This window comes from Mesoplodon mirus (assembly GCF_964341445.2).
Source record: "Mesoplodon mirus genome assembly, chromosome: 18".
NCBI lineage: Eukaryota > Metazoa > Chordata > Mammalia > Artiodactyla > Ziphiidae > Mesoplodon > Mesoplodon mirus.
Window position 1 is genome coordinate 13850476 of NC_138994.1, and position 26198 is coordinate 13876673.

The following is a 26198-nucleotide window of genomic DNA, read 5'->3' on the forward strand; positions in this document are numbered from 1 at the left end:
CGACTATGGGTCTCAATTTGCAGCAAATGTCAATGATGTATTTTACCAAGGCCAACACCAGTCCCTAACGTTTGGGGACCTGGAGGGGCCCAGAGGAAAGCAGGGGTTACAGCGCAGGGGTGGGCTCCTGACAGCAGGGCCCTGCCTCTGCTTGGACATGGCTAGCATTCAATAGATAATTGCGACAACCGTCAGCAATAGTCAGATCGGTGCACACTGGTTAAGGTTTTAGGAAAAGAGCACCAAAGGTTTTGGAATAAAGCTTAGTAAGGCTGAGATTCGTAACTGAGACCCAAGGCTGAAGCCTCGGTGTGGCCATCGCTGTCTGCAATCCAGCCAAGGATGTGAACGGGGATTTGTTCACCAGGCTCCAATACAGCCACTCGGGAAAAAACCTTTGTGGCCCTGAGGGAGCTTTAGAAGAACAACGAAAAGAGGATAAAAATGCTAATAGCATCCGACAGGTTCACACATATTTCTGGAGAATGACACAGGCTCACGCAGAGGAGCCAGGCGTGGTGGCCCCTCTCCCCTGCACGTCGTAGAGGGTGAGCAGCCCTCATGACACTCAGGCCCTGGAGTCACCCCCTCCTCGGTGGCTGGATGCAAGACTTGGGTGACACAGAGGAGCTGCTCAGGCTCCGTGAACCTGGCGCCGGCCGGGCGAGCTGCTGTCACCCACGACTTCAGGCCTTTTCCGCCTCCCTTTGCGAAAACAACTAACACAGAAAACCACTCAACAATCAAGACGGAGTTAAACTAACAGGCAAACAGGTCCCGGAGGGTTTAACTGTTGCCCAGAGGTGCCTTCCCCCACGGCCATGGGTTCCCCAGGACAGGGGAGTGATTTTTTTTTTTTTTTTTTTTTTTTTTTTTTGTGGTACGCGGGCCTCTCACTGCTGTGGCCTCTCCCGTTGCGGAGCACAGGCTCCGGACGTGCAGGCCCAGCAGCCATGGCTCACAGGCCCAGCTGCTCCGCGGCATGTGGGATCCTCCCGGACCGGGGCATGAACCCTTGTCCCCTGCATCGGCAGGCGGACTCTCAACCACCAGGGAAGGCCCAGGGGTGTGATTTGACCCAGGAAAGATGAGGGGACACCCAGGTCCTGAGTCACTGCAGGTGTTCTGCAGACATGCAGAGATCCATGTATGATAGCAAAGTCATGGTGTCACGGGGGGTGGCCGGAGGGGTCATGGATAGAAAAGGCAGCATTAACTTTCCCAGCTCGTCTCCTGGGGCCTCGCTGACTTGTCCGGTGACTTTGCTCGGCCCGCAGGTGTGATTCCCATCCTTCTACCGTTCACAGCCTTCCCAGCAGACCACTGGCCTCAGATAAAACCACAACTTCATGAGGAGTTCCAGGCTCTGAGCGCTGCAGGTAGTGGAGGAGGTTGTGGCCTCACTAGCAGCCCTGTCCTCCCTGCCCACGTCCACCGGCAGTGATGCTCCCGTTGGCAAGCTCACTTGTTAATGTTTTCAGCGGCTCAGCAGTTCCTCTCGGTGTGTGCCTGACAAGCAGACCTCTTTTTTCCCACAAAGACTGGAAAAGAGAACCCCTGACCCTAATTTACAGAGATACTGTTTTTCTTTTTTGTCTGGAAAACCTGGTTGTTTCTCGAGTGGCTGGCTCTAATTTCACTCCCTGCTCAATGCTGACCAGCAATACCAGCCCAGAGTGTGGCCTTCACCACCTTCAGATGTCCGACTGCGCACAGCAGACTGGCTCCCAGTTTGTGCCCGTGGGTACAGGGAAACCAATTTGTTCTGCTGTCCCCGTCCATAGGCCTGGGGTTCTAAAGAACCACCAACTTCCAAGAAAATAGGCCCTTGACCCCATAATTCAAAGAGCTTCTATCAAGCTGGGCGGCTCGCTCTCTCCTGGAGAAAGCTGCAGACTCTGAATTCCACATCCCCAGAGGCTTTACATCCAGCTGCGACAGTGCTTTCATAGAGGCGAGTTACAAACAACCAAGATTGGTTTTAGCAGAAGTGACCGCACATTAATGAAACGTGACCCGAGCATCTCACAGAGAGCACTGTGAACACACGCAGAAGTGCTTCCGAAACAGCACTGCTTCTGGAAGTGCTCAATGGGCCAAGGAGTGCGCCAGGCCTGGGTAGGCGGGCCAGGGACGAGACCCCGACTCCAGGCTGCCTGCAGGCAGGGACGGTCTCATGGGTTCTCACCCTCAACTTTAAAAAGTAACCCGTAATAAATCAAGAGAATTTGACAGGACAGGGAGGCAAGTTCACAACAATAATTCAACAGAAGCGTTAAGAGCCTGCTTATCCACTCTGTGCGGTACCCGGGCAGCATCAGTCCACCGCCCAAAGCTGGCCCAGCAATGAGGGCTCAGGCAGAGCCAAAAGACCAGCCCACGCCCTGTGCACTCACAGCTGTGGGACTGGGTCGGTTCCCAGGCCAGCGGGGGCTGTACTGCTGGGAGAGGGAGAGGAGAGAGGCTCGTCCCTAGGCGGGGGTGAGGGACCCAGTACTCTGTCCCTGTCCTGATCACAGGGTGGAGGCCCTCAGCTGCCCCCTCCCACCCTGCTTCAGTGCCTGGGGGGCTGCTGCAGCCAGGATGAGGAGGACCCGCGGCCCAGCAGCCCTCCCTGTGGCAGCCCGTGTGTCCGTGCTGCTCACTGCCACTTCACCGGGGGTGGGGGTGGGGTGGGGCTGGGGGGCATGCAAAGTGGGCGGCTTGGGCATCTGTTGGCAAATTTAGTAAAAGGTTTGGTCGAAATGTGACTGATACACAGCTTTGGGTGATAGAGAGCAATTATTTGGGGGCCTGGTGGGGTCCAGGTAAACACAGCCAGGGCCTGGTGTTTGTCTTCTGTCCCCCCGGGGAGGACACAGGCCCACTCCGCCGTGGACCCCAGGGCCTGCGGAGGGCTTGCTCCTTCCTCTCTGGAAACGACAAAAGGCAGAAGACACAATTGTCCAGAAGCTGCCAGTCAAGACAGGAGCTTCCCTGGACGATGATCCCAGAGAGCTTCCAAGTCTCCCTGAGGGCAAAGGCACAGTCTCCCGGGACCAGGCCTTGTCAGGCAGGCGGGTGGTGCCCCCACCTTGGCACTCCTCCCTCCCTCAAGCATCTCCGCCAGCCTCACTCCTCCCCTGCACAAGGGCGGGTGGGCACCTGCTCAACGACTGCGGTGGCCCCTGGGGACACTGCTTACCCTTCTGGATGAGCTGCTGCGCCTGCTTCCTGACGCGGGTGTTTCGCAGAAACCGCCACTCTCGCTCCTTGCGGATCTGACTCTCCAGGTCATGCTCTTCCGGGATCTTCAACAATAAAAAAACAATTATTTCCAGATAAGAGCATTCCTCCTCCACAGGTGCTAAAGAATCTGGGTTCTCTGGTCAGCCCAGTGTCCAGTGCCCTACCGCAGTCCAGAGCAGAGCATTACAGTCAGAGGTTGGTCACTGAATCCCCGAAGCAGCTTCCCTCTCTATGCTGGGAGTGCCGCTCACTGCTGGCCACTGGGCTTAGAGGCTCTGAGACCTGGGACCGGGTCGGGGGAGGGCTGGCCGGCGCTGGGATGCGGAGTGGAGACTTAGGAAACCCCTGCCCCCACGACGGCCCAACTGTGGAAGCCAGAAGCCCTTGCACTCTGACAGGGCAGCAGGGGGGCTGCTTTCAAAGCAGACAGATTTTGAGGGGAGGTCCAGGGATAAGGGCTGGGTGTTTTCTGCAGGAGGGGACACAAAGGGCCCTGCTGTGCCAGACACTAAATTTGCACCTTCTTACCCTTAAATGCAAAATCAGAAAAAGATGGGCTGTGCTCAGAGACTTTTGCTTTTATTCTTTGATGCCAAAGGGAACTGAGGCATCTGGTTAGAAGATGAACGAGCTCATGAGAAGTGACAGAGGAGAGCAGCCAGGGCCTGGCTATCCCATGACAGCTGCGAGAGGCAGGCTGGGCCTGAGGGTGGGATCTTCTCTGGGAGTTGCTGCCCGCCCCACTCCACCTAATGCAGCAGAGGGTGAAGCTGGCATCGGATTCCGCATAGGTGGAGATTGAGGAAGGAGCTTCGACCCTATGCCAGAGAACTTCTGCCCTCCCTAATCAGCTTTCAAGAGACGGAGTTTATCTGCACGTGAAGTATATGGATGCTGGAACAGTCCCCTTTCCTGGATAAGGGCTCTTCTTGCTTCATGGCTGGCGTGTGTACATGGTGTGGGTGCATGTGGGCTACGGATGGGTGTGCCTAGGAGAGGGCCACACTTAGCAAATAATAAGTTAGGATTTAAGTCTACTTTATTCATAACAATCACTTGTCATGTAAAAAAGATGTATCTCCTAAATCACACAGTCAGTCTGGCTAACTCTGGTTCCCTGCTTGAAAACTCAGAGTTGTAAAATCCCAAAATACAAAAGGAATCAAATAAACTAGGAAAAACCCTACTTCCTCTTGGCTGAGTTAACCAGCCTTGTACTCAGCCAGGTAACACCACACAGGCAGAAGGAGCCCATATTCATCCTGGAGAAAGCATCAGGATGAAGGACGGTGAACGTGGTCACGTGCACGTGCCTGTGTGTAAGTGTGGCTGAGAAATGAGGTAACGTCTACACGGAGAGGAGTTCAGCTCACGTTTTAGGCAGTTATTACATGAAATGGTCATGGAGCACTTTCGTGTCTTCTCCTAGAATGCTCTGTGTTATCTCTGATCACAAATGAACAACCCCAAACCTCACCTCGTCCCTGTGCACAGGTGCCGAGGCCTCTGTGTTCCAGCATTTCACTGCTACACTCCTGTCTTTTTTTCTCTTAAAAATCACAAAACTACACCCAGCAAAACAGCAAAGATATCCTGACACAGAGACGACCGAAGGAAAGTCACCCAGAGCCTCCAGAGTACAGTTAGTGCTGTAGACATAACCCCACGAAGGTACTCGGGGTAGACGGTGGGTTTTTACCAGCTGGTTTTGTTTCATGACAATCCAGAGATTATTTGAAAACAAATAACAACTAACAACTAACCAATAACGTAGAACAATAATAAGAAAACCCCACATGAAAAGACTGAGACTGCACCTGAATGAATCTCTCGTTTCTGCAGGAATAAATCAGAGAAAGGGTCTAGACAAGCAGGAAGGGAGTGGGACAGGCAGGCATGAAGTTCTGGACTGCACTCCCCATGGCAGGGGCAGGCGGGAGGAAGGAAGGGAGATGGGAGGCAGCTGCACATGGGAGTGCGGCCACACGTGCCTTGGGGCCACAGACAGGCTGACCTCCACGGCACAGCCGGGCATCACTGCCCTGGGCTGAGTCCTAAGCAGCAGAGCGTGGCGCTCCCGGGAGCGGTCCCACGGGCATACAGGCTCTGCTGAGCTCAGAGAAGGACCTGCAGAACTGAACTGAACTAAACCGCAGCCCAGGAACCAGTGCATGCATCGTCTTGGGGATAATCGCCATGAAGCACTAGGACAAGCAGGGGCGGAGAGCAGTGGGACAGTGTGGAAGGCGAGGGTGGAGACGAGGAGAGGACAAGAGAGCAGAAGAGGCCATGAGAAGCAGCCGGCGTTGGCCGGCCGGGATGGACAAGGATGGACGGAGGGACCAGACAGACGATTTCCCACTCAGCCTTTCTTAATCATCCGCTCATGTGCTCCTCCCCTCCCCCCATGGCTCTGCAGGCTGAACAAAAGCTTCTGACTAAACAAAAGCCCAGACCCACACTGTGCTGCGCTTTCCCCTAAGCAGAGCTGGAGGGACGTGGGCGTGGGAAATAGTGTTACATGATTAGGATCACGACACTCCTCGGATTCCTAACACCTCCTGGCTTCTCCTCAAACAGAAACCAATTATGGTGCTGAAGCCTCCTGAAGCCTCCCGAGGAGCTGGCTGCTGACGGCTGGTGAGGGTGTCCTCCTCGCTCCTCGTCTGTCACTGGGGCAGGCTGGGCTTGGGAACAAAGGAAGACCAGAGGGTCTGCAGAAGCCTGAGGGCGGGCTTTTCCACGTGGAGCAGGTTCTCATATGATGAATTTGTGAATCACAGGGCTGGGTCTTACCCTTAATGCCTTTGAATTTAAAGAGGTTCAAGTGCACGGGATAAAATTCATGACAGGCACGTTGACTATCAGGATTGCAGCATGACCCCTGGGGAAGGCTCATGATGTCAACGCTAAATTCTCAGACACCGAGCTCCCTGGGTTCCCACCAGAAACAAAGCGAGTTCTGTGGCAGGACAGAGTACCTCTGCGCTTGCCTCTCACCTCGTTTAATAACAAACACCCTCCCCAAATAATGACAGGGGGTCAGCAGTGCCGGGAGGGTGTGCACTGGCTGCGGGCTGACCCGGTTCAACCCGCCACCTCTGGGCACGACATCTAAGGGGTGAAGACCACTGACTGCCAAGGAAAAAGCTCTGAAGTGCAGATCACAGTTCACTGCAGGTACTGATACCCAAATATGGGCGTTTTCATCATCAGGCCACACTTCTCGTAAAGCATCAGGGTGACCGAGATACAGTTCACATGCATTAAACTTCACCCTTTTGGGCACAGTATGTAACCACCACCACACTGAGCATGTTGAACAGTCCCCCACACCTCAAACTGTCACGTGCCCTCTGTAGTCAAGCCCTTCCCCCAGCCCCAGCCCAACACCCTGCCCTCTGTTCTCTGTCCCTGCAGCTTTGTTTCGCCTTTTCCAGTGGTGGCTGTGGGTCTGCATCTGAGTGAAACACGTAAACACGTAAGTAGAGGTTCCCACAAACCGCGGCCCTCGCCTGCAGAGCCTCCCCCCGCGGTCAGCTGACGTGCGCTCCTGGAGGGCACCTGCACTCTGAGTCTGAGTACTCGGTGCTGAGGAAAGGTAAGCAAATCCTTAGGGAAAAGTCAAGTTCATTTCTAAGTTTAAGAGAAACGTGTTTTGGATTACCTATGCCAATTCTCCCCACAGGTAGGTGACTGAGAACAGGCACCCCCGGAGACTTCAAGGACAGCCGCTCAGCACCCCACCAAGTAGCTTCCGAGACTTTACAGTTGCTGCCGTTTCAGTGAGACGGCAGACCAACCACCTAGAGTCCAAGTCACTTGACCGCACTTGCCTTAAGCAGGAGACTGTATCAACGAAACCGAACTTCCATTACTATTAGACTAAACCCCCTTAACTTTCAAGCAGATGGTATGTACCACAGATCTAAAGGACAACTCGCTACCTACAGCACCAGTGATGAACTGTCTCCTGGGACAAATTCCGGTGTTTGCCTACTCCCTCCTTCCTTAGCCAGAGGAGCCCGAGATGTCCTGTCTGCGGGCTGACAGGTCAGCAGGAGCAGGCCGACCCTGGCATGGACAACACACTTGGTTGACTGTAACAGGCCCCAGTGATCTCTTGGGGTCATTTCTTTATTATTTTAAAAATTTATTTATTTATTTTTGGCTGTGTTGGGTCTTCGTTTCTGCACGCGGGCTTTCTCTAGTTGAAGCAAGTGGGGGCTACTCTTTGTTGCGGTGCGTGGGCTTCTCATGGCGGTGGCTTCTCTTGTCGAGGAGCACGGACTCTAGGTGTGCGGGCTTCAGTAGTTGTGGCACGCAGGCTCAGCAGTTGTGGCGCACGGGCTTAGTTGCTCTGCGGCATGTGGGATCTTCCCGGACCAGGGCTCGAACCCTTGTCCTCTGCACTGGCAGGCAGATTCTTAACCACTGCACCACCAGGAAAGTCCCGGGGTCATTTTTTTAATATATTTTTTTCCTGATTATAAAGGTACTTCGTGCTAAGTGTGGCCATCCTGTGGCCAGTTTACGTCCTGTTTTTTTTCCCTTTTAAAGAAATTTCATCATGAGCATTTTCTTATGTTACTAATTTCAAAGCTTTATTTTTTAATAGTTCCAATAATATCGTATCAAATACTTCATCCTTTTTTAACCATTCTTCTCCTGTTGGACATTTACGTGGATCCTAGTTTTCGCTACTGAGAGAGTGCTTCTCCTTTTCAGCAACGGGGCTTGATAAATTAGAACTCTGTCACCTGCCTCAGGCACTGACAGCCGTTATTCTGTGTTGTAACTGACAAAAATCAGTATCACTACAGGGAAACAGGAAGGCCGGAGAAAAGTTGTAATAGAGTCCAAATACTCTTCCTGGAAATTACTTGGATATGTAGCTTGACATACAAGTAAAAATAGACTGCAGTTTTCGATTTTCCATTATCTATGAGGGAAGAGGAAGGTGGTTTTGTAAGAACGTGCTTTAGACCAGCAAAGTCTAAAATGAACCCCTGCAGAAAGATGGGCACGAAGATTCAGCTCTGACAGCACTGCCCTGTCTCACCCTGGCACCCTGAACGTGTGGCCTGAGTCTGTAGCAAGAGGACACACGTCACGTCATCAAACCTGGAAGGCAGTGTCCTGGAATAAGCCAGATTACCCCAGTCAGCTAGCTTAGTCCAACAGTCCCCAAAGCCAAAAGCGGCCCAAGTGAGGCCTGGGGACCACCTGGATGACCTTGCTAATCAAGACAAAATGGCACATTTTATACTGGCAAGCTCGGAAAAGGCAGGTAAGTGAGGTCTGTTTCTTGTACCCTTTTTTACCTGTTAATACGAGCTACCATGACAGCAATCTGGCGTCCCCTCAACAGCCACCCTCGGTGGGACAGGAGGCCAGTGGGCACAGCAGGGCCCTGTGCAGCCGGCACCTGCCCCGGGCCACGGCTCAGGGCAGGGCCTGTGCGACTGCACCTGGGCTGATAGGAGTCACAGCATGTGGCCCCCGAGGGTCACAGCGAGCAAACCAGTGGGGATCAGACCTTGAGCTCAGAGTAGAGGGGTTCAGACACCCAGGCCTGAGGCCGGGGCTCTGGAGTCCTGTGTGCGTTTGCTGAGGAGATGGGGGCAGTGCATGCCAGGGGATTCTGGCTTTAAACCCTGAGAGCTGCCGACACACTACTACCTTCATGACAGGCTGGGCGAAGTACCGCGCGCTCCAGTCGCAGAAGCCTGTCTGCATTGTGGCTGAGATGAAACTTTTGTGCCCGGCAGCATCATCCGGGTCGTCAGTGGTCTTCGGGGCATTTGGAAAGGAGGAGGGGAGGAGAAGACAGAAACAGAGTTAGTCACGTCATCCCCGAACTTCTCTGTGAGCTCGAGACACTCCATCCCCGGAGACCAAGGCACAGGGGTCAGGCTTCTGAGGGCAATATCTCCATGGTCCCCTCACTTCTGCGTCCTGGTGCCCAAGGAACCCCGACTGTCAGGACAGGGCTCCGAGTCTGCGCTCAGAGGCCGAGCATCCCCCAGGGCCGGCTGAGGTGGCCTGGGCTGCAAAGTCCCTGACACTTGTCATCTGAGTCAGCAGCCCCACAAGGTCTTTGCGGCCTGGTCCCAGGGCCGCCGCTCCCACCAGGCCAGTCATACACATAGGACCTTGGCCTACCCTCTGGCTCCTGGATAAGAGCACAGTAGAGCTTGGGCCAACTGGGACTTCTAAGCATTAAAACTTAAAACATGTGGCTCTGCTCACTGGGACACTGGTTCAGTTTGTTCCCTGCTGCAGAACCAATGGGGGCCAGGATGGCAGAGCAGGGGTTTGCCTCACTGCACGTGGCTGGGCATGAGAAGTGCCTCACAGAGGAGCCCCCGCTACCCAGGGAGATGCGCTGGGTGGAAAATCCCACAGATGGGGTCAGCGATAAGGTCTTACCTCCCGCCTGACAGGGGAACCGCAGACGCCTGCCGCCACCTCGCGGCTCTGCTGGGCCAGGACCCACGGATCATGGTCCAGCCGCTCCTGCCTGGCTGCCCCATGTAGGGTCCAGCCGGGAGGCTAAACCTGGCACCTGGCGTTGTGGCCGTTTTTGTTCCTCAGCCATCGAGGCAAGGGGAGCAGGCAGCTCCAAAGCCAGGTGGGTGGGGCCAGTGGCAGGTGTGGACACCTGCCCATCCCCAACACCCACATCTAGCTCCAAAGTCAGGGTGCAGGCTGCTGTGACTTTCCTGTTAAAATTGCCGGTCACTGGTGAGCTGAGACGTGTCCTTGGCACATCCAGAACACCCTCGCTATGCCGTTTGTGCTTGGCCAGGACAGCGGCAAGCAGTCTGGACAAGACACGAGGCCCCAGCTTTTGTGTCCACCCTGTTATGTGTTCTCACAACCCTGACAAACAAGGACGCCAATTCCTCCCTCTCCTGAACGGCCTCGTTTAACTTAGCGGCTGAGACCACACCCACCTACAGGGCATAATTGACTGTTGGTGGAAAAAGCAAACAACCTGTCAGAACAAGCGCTTCTGTGGAGCAGCTGCCACGTTTAGTGGAGACAAATGCTATTGATTGAGAAGGGAAAAAGCCAATCAGCCCATGTGCTGCTTGTTACATGGAAGCTGCCAAGAGTGAACCCAGAACAAGGGGCTGCAGGAGGAAGAGGGACACCCTGCGATGTCTGCCCAGACATGGGGGCGAGGAGCCCAGAGCCATTGGTGGTATCCTGCATTCTGCACCCGGGCCGAGGCCACGTGCACCCTGTCGCCCGAGGTGGTGCCTCTCCTCTCGGGAGCGAACGTCCCAGCACCCAAGCCCATTAGAGTTAGTGTTTAAAACCACATCTGTACCTGGTCTGGGCCCTTGTCGAACATCTTCCGTGTCCGGGGGAACTGGTGGGAGTGGGGTGTGTACTGCACTGCCACGGGGCCTGTGGTGCCCGGCCGGCCCGCAGGCAGGTCTCGGCTGACCGGCTGCTTGGCCACGTCATTGGTCAGGCTGGAGCTGCTTGCACTGGATGTTGGTGGGGAGCCTCTGCCGTCGGGAAAAAAGAAACACCGTGTTTTACCCGGAGCCCACTCCTTTGAAACCAAACCCTAAGCAACTTCCCCTGGTACTGCCCACTCCCAGATCCTGCGAATAGGCCCAGGGTCACCAGCTCGGACCATCCTCAATCGCATGGCTTGTCAACGTGACTTCCAAACCTGAGCTGCTGATGCTGAATTCATGACCCCTTCTAGCTTCTGCCTGCAGGTTCTAAGAACCATCTTCCCCTGAAAACCAATGCAGCCGGAGGCAAGCTCGGTCAGGACTTTGAGTAGGCTCCAGGAGGGTGCAGGGCACGTCTACTCCCCTGAGATCCAGTGCACAGCTCTGTGAACACTGATTAAGTGGAAGGTCCCACCCTGCTGGTCACTCATTGGAAGACACGGACCCTCTCTGATAAAATTCTGAATGGAGTCAGGTTCAGGTCAACTTTTGTTGTCACAGTTGTGCAGATAAAGGTAGGAAAGGATTCTAGGAGGGGCTCAGATGAGAAGATGTCGGGGTGAGAGAGAGCCTGCAGGCTGGAGAGGGAGGGGGAGGCGGGGGGAGGCCGTGCTGGGAACCTCCCCAGACCCCGGAGGGCAGCTGCCCACCACTCACCCCGCCTGGTGGATGTGGATGCCCTTGTTGGTGGGGCTGGCGGGTGCCGACTGAGTGAGGGAAGAGGTGGTGAGGATGCGCTGAGGCCGGGCGTTCACTGTGGCCTGAAGGAACAAAGGGACAAGTGAGGTGGGTGGTCACTGTGACAACCTGAGGCTACAAGACAAGCACAGGCTGGTGGCTGCTTTTGAGTGGATTCAAAATCACAGAAAAGGGCTTTTGGCTGAGGAAATCACATATGAATGGAAGGTCCCAGTTAAAATTTTCCCCGCAAATGTCACCCTCTAGATAAAATGATATTCTGTTGCTTTTCTGGAAGGTATTCACCTGGTCCCGTGAGGCTCCAAGGACGCCCCCCGCCCCAAAACACTGTCACAAAACTGCACCGGGACTAATGAGGAGTGGGGTGGTCTGGAAGTTGGGGAGAAGGCTCTCCAGGCTCCCTCTCATGGCAGGAACTCCACTGGAGGGAGCAGCTTCCTGGGTGGAGCTGGCACTTGGGAAGGAGCCTGCCTAGCCTCAGCCTCGGTTGTTCGTTGTCATATTTTGGCACAGGCTCAAAACAGCACCTTGGGTGCAGCATTTTGTGAATGGAGACAAGACCCAGGTCTGTGCACTTCTTCCCATGATTACGTGCAGGTTTGACATTTTACCCGGCAGAGGGTCTGTGCCAGCCTGGGCTGGCAGTCAGGAGGGAAGCAGCTTTGTTGTGATTTTTTAAAATGGTGGAGGAGACAATAAGCAAACAGGGGTGTCACTGCTTAGCTGCTGGTGGACCCACTGATGCCAAGTTCTTTCCTGGACTTCTGTTCTGAGTGCTGGACAGCTGGATGGGCCTGCTAGATCTGGACATCCAGGGTGAAAGGACCAGAAAGGGGCTGATGCTGTGGAGGGGGCACCACTCTGGCAGGAAGAGAACAGGAATGGCGGCTGTTGGCCACCCCTTGCCCCAGTGTGGCTGGTGCCAGGCTCAGTTCTCGAAGATTGGGTGTCACCCAGTGAGATGGGCGGAGCCTCGACCTTCATGGGGTGATGCTCCAGGGCAACCCTGGACTGGCTACTTACAGAAGACCCTCAAATTCTGGCTTATTCTCTCAGCAGTTAGGAAGGCCATACCTATATTCAGCTGACAGGTAGAAAATTACAGAATACAAAACCACCAACATAATACCAATGTTTCCCAGATAATCCTTCACTTTGAAATGCAAACAGCAAGAACTGAATCATAACCAGCCTATAAAAACTGTTTTTTATTTTTTGAATTATAAAAGTTGTATTGTTTGTGTTTGTTTTGCTTTGGTATTTAAATTATTTGGCCTCCACACACACACAACCTCAACAAAGCCTGAGAGCCAAATGATCCCTTCAGAGGTCTAAAAGGAGAAAAGAAATTTAAGTCAAGAAACTATAAACTGAGTATGTGTCTCCTCAAAATTTCTAGAAAATCAGTGGGAGGTGATGAGGAGAGACAGAAAACTTTGGGGTTGAAATGCAGACTTCGGCTGAATCCATGACCTTTCAAAGTTTCCCTGAGCACAGAGGCTCTGCCGCTGCCTGAGCTGGAGCCCACGGTGCTGATCTCCCCCGAGACCCCCACCCCGACTGCTCCCCTCCAAGGAGGCTCCAAAAGGGAAGAAGCGCGGGGGCCTGCGGTGACTAACTCTGCTTCCCTGCTCTTCCCGGGGGGTGGAGGTGGCACAGCCCTGGCTTGTTCTGTCTCAGCCTCGAGGGCAAAGAAGACAGCCATGATTTTTTAATGCAGTTCACACTGACGGCTGCTGCACACAGCTGTAGTTTTGCATCTGTTCTGGAAATCCTGAGGGGTGGGCATGTCACTGGTTGGGGAGGCCCCATGACTGGTGATCGATCCTAGGGTTTCAGGCTTAGATGAAGCTTCTTTGCTTGACGTTTCCTATTTGTGCAACAAACATTCACTGCAGCGGTGCTGCGGTGGTGAGCATGAGTCGGGGGTGGCCATGCAGACCCGCCTGTCCGTTGGATTGGTGTGGATGGAGGCTGCTCTGGGAGCAGGTGGCGAGCAGGTTGTGGGAGATGCCCTCCAGGAAGGCCCCTTTCTGTGCTGGTTCCAGTCGCCGTTTCACACAGAGAGCACACCGCCAGGAAAGGGTAACAGAGAAACACCAGTGTGCTTGCTGGCTGTCAGGTTTGGGCTGTATATGGAGGAGGATGGAGCGTGGGTCCGAGAGACCCCAGGACCCCACCGTGAGCCCCATCCACTGCGAGCACACTTGCCCATTGTTCTCACGGCGTCAACACCCTGTCATTCTTCCTCCATGATGCTGCACTGGAGTCACTGGACCAGCAGACGCGCTTTGATGAAGGCCCGAGGTAAGTTCCCTTCCCAACAAGTGTTGAGTCCAGAAGAGGAGGGGCAGCAGTGGGAGGTCATGATTAGGGCTACAAGCCAACTTTTTAGAGAGTGGCAAACACCTTGTTAGTCGGATTCTAGGTCAGATGTACCCTCTTAGCCCAGTGCAAACACAGAAACGATTTGCAGGGACACACACACAGCCCCACCTGTGCTCCCCGCCCCCGTGCAGTTAATGGGGGTGGTCGCTGTAACGGGAGCCTGGGGCCGCAATAAGACGCCCCCTCTGTCTCCCGCTCCCAGCGCTTTCTTACTCTGCAGATCTTCCACTAGAACACGTCGCCTCACAGGGATGCGGGAAAGTCTGATCCAGTGCAGAGAAAACACCCTACAGAGGTGATGAGGACAGCAAGTTTCCCAACTGGATCTCGACACAGTCAGGGTTTAGGACACCAACGGAGGCTTTTGGCTGCTCTCTCTTGGGGGATGGAGTATTTCAGAAAAGTCCCTGTTAACTGCATACCAAAGATCTGGATTCATGTGGGAGGAGGTGATTCCCCAAAGGATCGTCTACAGTTAATTCGGGGCTAAGCATGAGGCAGAGGCCCTGGTTGCTGGAGCACTGAGAATGGACACCTATGAAAGCACGTGACTCTATCTAAAAAGTGATTTTTCTGTAAACCACATTTCCTAGATAAATAATATAAACTTTCTTTTGGACTCTAAGTCCCAGGTAGAATTCACTTAAAGCAATGGTGGTGACTGTGATGAATTAGCTGGCACTTGGGAGAGCCGCACTCCTGGGGGCCTGGGGGCCCTCAATCCTCGGCCTCGCAGGAGGGGAACTCGCATCAGTGAGGCCAGGACCGGGCACAGCAGGGAGGCTCCATTTTCACAGACGAGGAGGATGACACTCACTCGAGTCCGCTGTGCCTTTCTCCAGGACCTCCTTCCTTTTCCTCTGTTTCTTTCCCCAAGACTGTACTTCCTCCCTCCCTTGGTCACAGGCCCTAATATGTTGTAACAAACATATATTTTAGAAAAGTTTAATTTTTGAATCAATCCTATTCTTAGTTGAAAAAGCAGATGATTAGACTATTTCTTAGTTTTGTATTACAGAATGAAAACATTAACTTAATTCACTGGCCTCTTTTCTATAGACACTGAGAAGACTCCACACTCCCTGAGGATGGAACAGCATTCAGGTGCCTTTGTGGCGAGTCACGCAGTAGGATGATGAAGAAAGTGGGCGAGGGGCTCACTGGGCGCAAGGGGAGGTCAGAGTGGAATAAACTACCTGATAGTCCCGAGTCGGCCAACAGTAATGCCCAACACTTTAGCCATGAGGCCGGCAGTGCTCACAGGCAGGAAGTGCAGCGAACACTGTGTACCTAGGAGTCTCTGCTTTCAGAGAGAGTCACATGTGTGACCACAGGCTGGGGTTAAACCCAGAGTGTGTTCCTGAATTATCCTCATTGCTTCTTTAAGGAGGAAGAGGAAGTTGACTGCTACAGCACTTTAAGACTGGGTACACGATGAGGCTGTGATGCTACCAGGAGCTGAAGTAGCAGCCACAGACAAGGAGATGATTCAATCAGCCAGGAGAAGACAGAACTTCACCAGTGAAGAATAATGTCGGTGAGGGAATCGAACACCACACACATATGGTGCCAACAGGAGGCCAGGTGCTGCAGGAGGTTGGGCTACGTGCGAGGCCAACCCCAGTGAGGCAGAAGCAAATAGGAGGGCTTGATAACCAGTTTGGAAAAAGTAACAGACCAGGAGTGAAGCTATGATTAGGCCACGTGCCTTCAGGCAAGTGGCAGCCTGAGGACGACCCCTTGTTAGTGATTAGGGTCAGATGAGCATAGAGACACGCCAGGTAAACTGTGACACGCGACAATATTTCCCTGTACTTTTCCTGTAACTTGTCTGCAAGCCTAAAATTTAATCAAAAAGTTACGAAAATCTTTAAAAATGCTATAACAAATGACTTCTTTGTGGCATTCATTATTGTTCCATTCATGAAAGATTAACTGCATGTAAACTGTCCAACTTCCATAAACAGCTGGAAAACAGAAAAAAAAAAAAAAAGAAACAGCTGTTTTCGGACACTGGGCACCGGATACTGTTGAGAGAAGGGAAATCATCGCGCAGCTCCTGGCCTGCAGTCGGTTTCCTGCAGACCCGGCTGTGGTGGGGGAAGGGTATCCAGACAGAGTGCAGCAGTGCAGCTAGCAGAGGAGACCAATCGGAGTGACATGGAAGCCTAGGTGGCTGGAATCTGCAGGGCAGAGAGGAGAGGGCTTCTAGGGTCTGTAGGGGGGGCCCCTCAAATCTGTGAGTACTTTCTGCTTGGGGGTGGCGTGAAAACCCATGAGGGAGGGGCAAGAACCACTGAAAGGCCAAATAATTCCCAGAGCTCACAAAAAGAACTGGGAGAGTTTATAGTCCCTAAAGAAAAAAGGACTAAAATCAATGACCTAAGCTTCCATCTTAAGAAACTAGAATCAGAAGAGCAAATTAAACTGAGAGTAAGCAGAAGAAATGAAGCAATACATATAAAAGCAGGTATCAATAAAACACAGAATGAAAAACAACAGAGAAACACAGCTGACTCTTAGACAACGTGGGTTTGAACCACACGGGTCCACTTATACACGTTTCTCAATAAACACACACTGAAGTACTACAGAATTCAGGGATGTGGAGACATGAATGGGAAAGGCTGATTTTTGACTGCGGGGGGTCAGGGTTGGTGTCCCTAACCCCTGTGTCGTTCAGAAGTCAGTTGTACTAATGAAACCAAAAGCTGGTTCTTTGAAGAGGTACCTTTAGCCAGAAATAGTCATGAATAAGAGAAGTTGTACATTACTGGTGCCAGGAATGAAAAAGAGGACATCACTACACTACAGGTCACACAGATGTCCTCACCTAATTTCCTGCTGCCCTGATGTGGGTGTACAGAAGCAGTGACACATGCCCCCACTGAAGCTACATGCGCATGGAATTTAGCCTATATTGTGAATCTCTGGATTCAAAACGCTCGTTCAAAGTTTCTAAACCTAAACCATGCGTAGACCTGAACATGCCTGGAGTTCTCTGCTTCAATATTCGTAACTGAAAACCAGGGTCCTGAGAGCTTCACAGAGAACGCCCTTCGCACGTACCTTGTAGGCGATGCTGTTGAGCACTTTCATAGCCAAATCGGAAACATCTGGATAGGGATCCGCAGCCAGATGTAGCAAGACTCTCCAAATTTGAGTGTAAACACTATTGAATGAAACTCCTAGGAAAGAGAAATGGGAGCTGTTTTAGCAACAAGGAGCTGCCACTGCACACTGGGGCAGCTTCTGGGGTAGCTCCCTCTTCTGAAGACCTAACCATGCATCAGGGGTGGACACTTAGAAGAGCTGGGGTTACAGGAAGTTCTGGTTTTGTTATCTGATAAGGGGCCCAGAGATTCAGAAATCCCAGGTGGTGAACAGGCTTGATCACACAATTTCACCTCCTGCGGCTGGATCTTTCTAGAAGGAAAAGTTAGAAAAGGGCAGGACTTCCTTTCAGGCCTTGGCTGACTGGAGAGTACTATCCAGCACTGGATTTAACGCCTAGATTTATAGGAGCTGTCATGGCCCACGCGAGTGGAGAATGTTGGCTGAGTCCCCGTCCACACCTCCCTCTGCATTCATGGGCTGCTCTGGTCTCGGTGACTCACTGAGTCTTCTGCCCACACTCCCCGGGACCTCCCCAGGCATCCAGCACCTCCCGAGTGTGCTCTCCACACTAGGGCGTGCCGAGTGCCTGGGTGCCAAGGCAGATGAGATGGGACATAAACACAGATGGGGTAAATCGTGCATCCGAAGGGAAGGAACATTTATGAGGGATGGGAGGCCACCCCCAGGGAAGGCGGCTCAGTCCTATTTAACCTCACTGTCCTGGTTGCAGGCATCACCCCAGGCTTTACAGAGGACAGCAAGGCCCAGCAACCAAAGGATGAAGAGTTTGAATGCACGTGGCCGAATGAGGAGGCCGCCGTATACCACTGCATCCTTTTTATTTGGGGGAAGCTGGACGATTGGTTTGTTGAAAAGCAAGTGCTTGTTCAACGACAGACAGGGAGTAAAAGAGGATTTCAAACAAGCTGTGATCGCATGCCATCTGACCAGCCAGCCCCTAGTTAACGAAGTCCCTCTAGTTACGAAGAATTTAAACACAAAAAGGGCCACTGGAGGACAGTGTTTCCTGATGGACACCATTGTTCAAAGGGTTTTATACAACATTCAAATCACAGAAGAGGGACTGGATGAAGGTTTAGAGTAAAGGTCAGCTTCTCGGGTGTGTCCTACATCGATGCTTACGGACAAGTCCTAGCTCACCGCACCCGACACCCTCTCATTCGTAACGGGAGGCGACAGGGTCCCAGTCCCCTTTCCACAGGGACTGTGGTGTCTACGTTTGCAGGGCCTGCCCGCCGCACACCCACCTGTTCACAGGGTGATGGAGCTGGAGGAGGCCAACCCCTCACTCGCATGTGGCGTGGCTGCACTCCCCAGGGGACCACCACACACAAAATACCTCCCAGTGAGAGTTCACAAAACTCCCGTCGCCTTATCCTTCCACCCTGGTTCTGGGAAGAGGTGCTGACAGCTGCCGCAGCCTCTAAATAATTCTGCAGGAGCACAGCTGCCTGCGCAGGCCAACCTCCAAGAGGCGGGGCCTGGAAAGCATCTCCCGCCACCAAGGGCGAAGAGTGTTCTATGGTCAGAGCAACGCCCCATCGGGTACTCACTTGGCATGCGTGCATCAGCACGTTTGAGCACCTACTGTGTGTGAGGAAAGTCACTCTCGAAAGCTCGTGGCCCACAGGAATCAGGAGGGCACATCCAGGGACTTGGGTTTAGTATAAATTTGGACCTTCGTTTGGTGAATAACGTCAGGCAGACGCACTCTCGCTCAGAGGGGACCATGAGCTGGGGAACAGTCCACATGGAAACACACACCTGTCCTCCTTGCTGTCCTCTGCCCTACTTAGTGTCGAAATACAACAAAAACCTCTTGACTCTCAAATGCCACGGCTCATGACAGCTGCCCAGATTTACAAATTCTCAGGGCTGTTCGTCAAGGTAGTCGGAATCTCTTTGGGGAAATTTCCTAGAAGCTGCTTTCCTGCCCTAGCAGATCGGCTGCCATAGGAACCTGCTTCGGTGAAGGGCCACCAGGCCACTGCTATTTCTTGTCTCCCTAGAGGAGGAGGTGGGAGAAGCCGCTCCACACTCACTCTGCAGACGGTCCCGATTCACGACGCACGGGGGAACGAGGCGAAGCACGTTCATGGACGTGGCTCACTCAGACAGGAGAACTGGCCCCACGGATGGGACGTTCCTACAAAGACCCCACACACTCACCACAGCCACTGGGCAAAATTCTCTCCCCTCCGTTGTTTCTGAGCTCAGAGTGATCAGGGCAGCAGTCGACCCGTGACAGAGGGCTGTGAAGGGCACAGTAAATCTGCTTGACTACAGATGACGGACCCGTGGTAAGACGGGGAGTGGGGAAGTGGGGGGGAACAGTGGGGGCCAAGGGGCCTCCTTACTAGGGTGATGGTCCAGAGCAGACACTTGAGCCCATAAGAGCCTTAATCAAGGCGCCTTTGGTATAAACGTGAGGAAGGGGTGCAGCGTGGCACTGTGCAATGAGGAAGGGGTACTGTCCGCTTTACAAAATCTCAGTTTTTATTACTATTGTTGACTCTCTTGCAGAAGATTTCGACTTTGATATCACTCTGCTTGTGATTCAATAGGGAATTTTAAAAAATCTAATTTTTGTAGTGTCCTTGACCACAGTGAATGGTATACGATTTACTTGTGAAAACACAGAACAGGGACCTGGAATTGCTGTCTCCACGTCACTGCTCTCCTGGGGCTGGCCACCCCCCCCCCCCAGCCTCTCTGTTCTGTGAACTGTCCTGGTTTTACATCTGCCGTCTCCAAATTGGAACGTTCTGAATCTGTGCAGCACAGAGCTCAGGCCTCTGGAACGACGAGAACGCGGGTGTAGCTCCTGTGGGGATGCGGGTTACCACTGGGTTGAGCCAGCTCAGACAGGGCGCTGTGTCTGGCACTTGCCAAACTCCCCATAAGCGCTGAGAGCATATTTTCATGTCTAGGCTAAATGTAATAAAAGATCATAACTAATGGTTTTAGGATTTATTTTTCAGAACAACAGCCACAACTTTCTAAATAGCATTGGACTCAGGAAAATTTGCTCAGAGCTTTGTGGCCAACTCTGGGCCCCTGAGTCCCTGGGGGCTGCCAAGGCAGCTTGGAGAAGGAAGGTGGAGCCCTCTGGAGGCAGGAGCTGTCACTTGTGACCTGTTGCCTGGGTCTCAGGGGTCACCAAACCTGATGCTCTATCGCATGATGCGGGCCCGGGTGCCTCCCTGGGAATCAGCTCCCAGGGCCTGGGGCTTCTGCATTTCCCCTCTTGGTGACCCTGACTCTGAGCCCCTCTGGGAGGGTCCTGCTCACCTCCTCCCTCGCCTACTGGACAGAGCCCTGGCTGGACTGGGCGGTGTGTCGGCACAACCCTTTCAAGGGGCTCCCATGTGTCTCACCTGGGGGACAAGGTAAGACAAAAGCACCAGGGCCCCCCCTTCCCCACTCTTTGCACTCCCACTTCTGGACACCAGGAATGGGGTGAGTCTCAGAGAGGGAGGGAGGGAGGGAGGGAGGGAATGAGGGGCAGGATGGTGACGGGTGGACAGGTGAGGGACAGAAGGGCAGGTGATGGAGGGAGGAGAGGCTGCCTGCCACACACAAGAGCAAGAAATAGCAGCTTTACCAAACCTGTCGATCAAGATGGCAACTTCACGGCCCGATGTGATGCCGCAGGTTTAGTGTGCAACACGAAGGCGTCTGATGGGTCAGGGAGGGCCTCCTGAGACGCCGCAGAATGCCAGCGTGGAGAGGGATGAGCGAGCACTGCTGTGTGGAGAGGCGGGTGCGGGAATGTGGGATAAGGGCAGAGGTGTCCAGGCCTCATTCGGGGGCCAGTGGCCAGCCTGGGGTGGTGGGCACAGTGGGCGGAGCTATGGTGAAGGCCAGGCTGCTCTCAGAAGGAAGGTCTTGAGTGTCGGCCACAGCTTGGACTTTAAAGGAAACGAGTTTCTGCGAAGGCGTCAGCCAGACAGTGGTCCATGCAGAGCTGATGTTGGGGGGATCTGCTCTGGACGGGTGGTGGAGTGTGAGAGCCGAGGCTGAGTCCTGGGGTGGGGGGCCCGGAAATGGAAAGGACTGACTGGGGACACACATGGAGGTCAGGCCAAATGGCTGAGTGGGTGAGAAACATGCGGAAGGAGATATCAAAGAAGATTCCAGAAGGTGGTGACAGAGCTGGGTACCAGTGCAGATTCACAGACATTGGGCAGATATGCTTAGGCACGTGGAGAAACGCGTGATCAGGCTTTGCTCCCGTGGGGGGACATCACCTCGCTCAGTAGGTGAGACCTCGAGTGCTTTGGAGACAGTGGGGACGGAGGGGGAGCCTGGGAGGGGCTAGTTTTCTGGGAGAAGATGGGAATGAATGGATGTCCTAGGTTGCCATGGTTTTGAAAACCTCTTTTGCAATATTCAGTCAAAGAGGCTAGAGATTGCTGTTCTTTCGTTGAAGTGAAAGAAAAAATTGACTTTAAACAGGCGAATGCTACAAGTAATGGGATTCGGTGTAGGTTATGAATTTTAAACACTTATGTAAGCACCGCGGTTTCCAGGTGGATGCACAGCTACTTTGTCTCCTTAACGCTCCTTCCAGCTCCGGCTCATTGTGAAACTTTCCCACTGAAGTTTTCAAAGATATGAACCATATACAGATAAAATTCAGTTTTCTCCAGTAAAAAAATGTTCAGGAGTCAGGTTTTGTGTGAAGGAAGGAATCAGTGACGTGGCTCTCAAGTCCCTGGAGGACATGGAAGGCGGCAGGGGTGGTAGGCGCGGGCTGCACCCTCCAATCTCATGTGGCGTCAAAAAAAACCCCACCGATTCTTCACCCCTTACATCCTCAACCCAGGGCCAAGGACAAAAAGATCCCCCTTTCTGGGTCGTACTGCTGGGGGTGGGGCATGGCGACCAGCTCTGGACCCTACAGTCCATTCAGACCTTTATGGGCCCCAGACAGACTCGTCTTGTGGAATGAGAGTCCTGAGTCCTTTCTAGGGCCAGCAGAGGACCAGTCTTGAGGCTCATGGGTACCGCTGGCAAGAACGTTTGGACTGCCCTCCCCCTTCAGATCACAACAACGGCAAGTCAGAAATATCTAACACTGTCACGTGATGCCAAGAGAGTGTGAGCTCTAAGGTAGAGGGATTATCATGGAAACAAGCAAACAACCAAGAACTGAATGTTAATGAAAAATAGTACCAACGAAATAGGAGGGTAACTAATACTGCAAGTGATTGCAGAAGTGGGAACACAGGAGTCCAATGAACACGTGAGCTCAACCTCATCATAATCAAGGGACATACAAATTAAGACCACGAGGAGTCAGTTCGCTCACATCAGACGGGGTAGCCTGACCAGAATAGGAGTGAGCAGGGCCACGGGAGCTTGTCTCCTCAGAACAGAGCCCTTTGTGGTCAATCTCCCTCCATGTGGAGCTGTCAGACCCCACGTGTGTCAGGCTGCAGGGTGTCTGCTGCGGCCCACGCCGGTGCACATTATGGGGGTGCCTGCTGTGTACCAGGCATGGGGTGTGGGGGTCTGTGGCAGGAGATAGGAGAAAGTTCCTGCACTCGTGGCTCTAACCCCCTGAGCAGAGATAGAACCGAGCTGAATAACTGAGATCCTACATCATAAGTCTGCTGGGGAAAAGTTCTCAGAACGAAAGCAAACAGAGAGGGAGAGACTCAGAGTGACTGCAGAAGGCTATTCTGGATTGGAGTGGGAGGAGCCTGGAAGACTTCCTTTAAGGTGACTCTGGAGCAGGACTGTGATTGGACTGAGAAGCAGCCTGTGAGGTGTCTGGAGGCGGAGCCCTGAAGCCAAGGGGAGGAGCCAAGGAACCCAGGAGCCCAGCACCGCCAGGTACAAAGCAGAGGGCAGGAGGTGGAGCTGGGGCCAAATCCTGAATTTGCTTTTTAAAAAATGAGAAAAGGGCTTCCCTGGTGGCGCAGTGGTTGAGAGTCCACCTGCCAATGCAGGGGATGCGGGTTTGTGCCCCGGTTCAAGAAGATCCCACATGCCGCGGACCGGCTGGGCCCGTGAGCCATGGCCGCTGAGCCTGCGTGTCCGGAGCCTGTGCTCCACAACGGGAGAGGCCACAACAGTGAGAGGCCCACGTACCGCAAAAAAAAAAAAAAAAAGAAAAAAAGAAAATGAGAAAAGAAGGAAAAATCAGAGCAAGGCTACTGTCCATTAACAGGAGAATGGACAAGTGAATTGCAGCAGGTCATGAAAGGGTGTGAACAAGACTCAGGTGACCAGTGTGGACACACAGCCCTCAGGGCAGAGTGAGGACACAGGATGTGTGACGCCATTTACATGACATTTAAACCCTGGGAAAGGGTGCAAGTCCATGGGGATCCATAGCCAGAGAGTAAGTGTGCGGGGATCCTGAGCAGGGAACCAGGAGGGGCTCTGGGCGCTTTAACTCTATCTGTAATTCCTTAAGTTGGGAACAAAACACACAAGTGGAGGTGTGTCACATTAGTCTAAGTTTTTATGTGTCTACAGCGTTTCCTAGTATTAAGTAAAGCTTCAGATGAGGCCTGGTAAAGCACCGGGGTGCCGAGAACAAGCACAGAGGGGCTGTCTGGTTGAGTCCTATGTGTGTTACCGGTGACACAAGGGTAGATATGGTTGGTCATGCAGCGAGGACATGCGATGAAGTCCCACCGCTCAGCGAGCCCAGCAGCAGAACCAGGGGCTCACCACTCAAGGCAGAACACGAGATGACGCTGACCCTTCACTCAAATTTCAATTTCCAGGCAGCCAAGTGTGAAACTGCTGGACTGGATGAAGGTGAAAGCACAGAGGGGGCCCTGGATGGGGGTGAGGGGGGCTTCCGGCCAGGGAACTTGAGAAGGGAAGGGCCGTCTGCACCCCTGGAGCAGGGCTCTGACCTTGGACCTCGCACACGCATTCTCTGGGGGACCCTGGGCACCACTGGAGGCCACTCTGCCTACTGGATGCTGGGAGCCCCCCTGTGCCCTGGCCGTGACACCCCAAATGTCTCATGGGGGCAGAAACGCCCCTGCTCTGCAGCACTGGGAGTTCTGCCGCCTTTCCAAGTGACAAGGCCGGCTCGCCCAGATGGCCTGGATCAGCCCAGCAACCAAGGGTGGGGGGTTCCTGCTGCCACAGCAAGACGCTCCTCACCTCCTCCTACCCCGTTCACTTTACTCTCCCACTGAGCGTGTCCCAGCACCGTCCACTTGGGTGGGAACCCATGGGTGCCGAGGGGACAGGTGGAGAAGTGGAGGGGTGGGACTCACCGATGAGGGAGTTGAGGGAGGAGTAGGAGCTGACTCGGCGCATCTTGTCGATGGTCTCGAAGGACAGGATGTACTCCTCGTTCTCGGGGCTGCCCAGGGTGCTGCTGGCGCTGCTGCTGGTGCTCAGGTTCCCAGGGGAGAAGGCCACCGAGCCGCCGGCTGGTGGGGCACCGCCACGGGCAGAGCGTCAGTTAGCACACCCACCCCCGTCTCCCCTGGGGCTGGGCTGCTGGGCACGGGGCGGGGGGGGCTGCGGGGCTCAGGAGCGGCTGTGCCCAGCGGTGCTGCAGGATCATCACTGGCCACCCCAGGGGTTGACCCATGACTTCTGCTCACGCCCAGGTTAGCAGATGGCAGGAGGGGGCAGGGGCGTGTCTAATAAAAGGTCCCAGAAGATGACCCCAAACCACCCACTTGAGCACCCAGCCTCTAGGGTCTTACATTCTTCTGTCAGACTCAGGTTTTGCAAAGATTTGTTCAAGCTTCTAGCCGTGGTGACGGCGCGGATGTTTCCGTAGGAGCTCACGGAGCGCAGTCTGGGGGTGCAGGGGCTGTCCCGCACGGGGGTCAGACTCCCACCCTCTGGTAGGAGAGAAGGAGAGAGAAGAGTTAATGGTGGGCTCAGGTGGGAGGCGGCCAGATAGCAGGTGACAGTGGCTTTTACCTGGATGATGTGATGCTACAACAGGGCCCTTCTGCTCAGCAGGGTCTCTGACACATGTATGTTGGGGTACAAAGCTGGACAAGGTCCTGACTGGGGTGAGGGGAGCATGGGAGCAGATGACCAAGACCCACGCTTGGCGTTTTGTGAGAGTTCAACTACAGAGGCCCACGTGGTTCTCCAAGAACCATACCAGGTGCTCTGGGACCTGCCTGCGGCCGCTGCCCAGGGTAGCACCAGGATGTCCACCTGCTGGCTCAGCCCCCCGCCTTCCCACTCCCCACTCCCACCCTGCCCAAGCCCGCCAGCCGTTTCCCTTCCCCGATGTACTAAACGCAGCAATGGTCTCATGGCTGATCACAAGCCCTCTTTCCTGAAGACACAGCTGTCTGGGGGAGGGGGCAGCTCAAGATGATGAAATATAAATTCGGTAAAAAGGACAAATGTGAGACGAGCAGCTGCCTGACATGACACCGATGTGAGGACTCATCAGGGGAAGAGAGAGAATGTGCCTTCCTGTAGCCTCTATGGCAGCACTTTCTACCCTCCAAGATTTCCATGACTTTGATTTCCAAAAAGGGTAAAAAGGAAAGAAAACAGTCAGAGGGTCAGTGTGGCCCCCTTTCCTGCCCTTTCTATTCTTCTGGGAAGATGGGAATTGCAGATATCTGAGTGGCCCCGACTTGACACATGGGCTCAGGACCTAGCAGAATGAGGGGCCTGCTGACAGTCCTGACCAGGGTCCCCTGGGCCAGCGAGCCGCATGGGCTCCACCTCAGTGCCGTACCCCTGGTGGCTGTACCTGTGGTGGCTGGAGAGGGCAGTGGGTAGTTCTTCTCCTCTTCCATGAATTGCAGGGCCACAGTGCAGAAATTGCTTTCGTACTGAACGACAAGGTGACTCAGAGCCACCACCAGTTCCTGCCGGGAGGAGAAAGGACAGCGACACTGACTTGGGGCTGGGAGATAACTCAGAGTAGCAGTGAGATGCACATGCTGGCGCTGAGTGCTTGAGCCACTATGGGGGGTGGTGGGACAGACAGCACTCGGCGCCAAGACAGGGGCTGCCCCCTCAACGCAGCACTCTTGAGCCCCCGGTGTGAGCAGAAACCTCTGAACAAGCCATGTGGTCAAGATCAGGGCCTCCGAGGGATGCCCCGGACACCCGGCAGAGAGACTGCTGACCACTAGGTGTGAGAGGCAGGGCTTGGGGCCTTGTAGGGATGCAGGCTGAGGACACCCCAGAGCGGGATGGGGAAGAGCCCTCACGGCTTCCCACGGTCAACACCGTGGAGAGCTACCTGAACCCTGGGCATTAAGGCAGGATACCCCGGACAGTGTAGCACGCTCTTCTACT

General features: G+C 53.9%; 1 protein-coding gene across 2 annotated transcripts in view; it reads right to left on the reverse strand.

Moving 5' to 3' along the window:
- Positions 1-26198, reverse strand: part of RPTOR (regulatory associated protein of MTOR complex 1) — a 339786-nt gene that overhangs the window by 19388 nt on the left and 294200 nt on the right. For both annotated transcript variants that reach the window (XM_082603639.1, XM_082603638.1), the window contains exons 18-25: positions 25645-25762; positions 24623-24763; positions 24182-24340; positions 16863-16981; positions 11364-11467; positions 10568-10751; positions 8911-9021; positions 3185-3290 (exon numbers count right to left, since the gene is read on the reverse strand). In XM_082603639.1, coding sequence (XP_082459765.1) covers positions 3185-3290; positions 8911-9021; positions 10568-10751; positions 11364-11467; positions 16863-16981; positions 24182-24340; positions 24623-24763; positions 25645-25762 — 1042 coding nt within the window. The remainder of the gene's footprint in view (positions 1-3184; positions 3291-8910; positions 9022-10567; positions 10752-11363; positions 11468-16862; positions 16982-24181; positions 24341-24622; positions 24764-25644; positions 25763-26198) is intronic.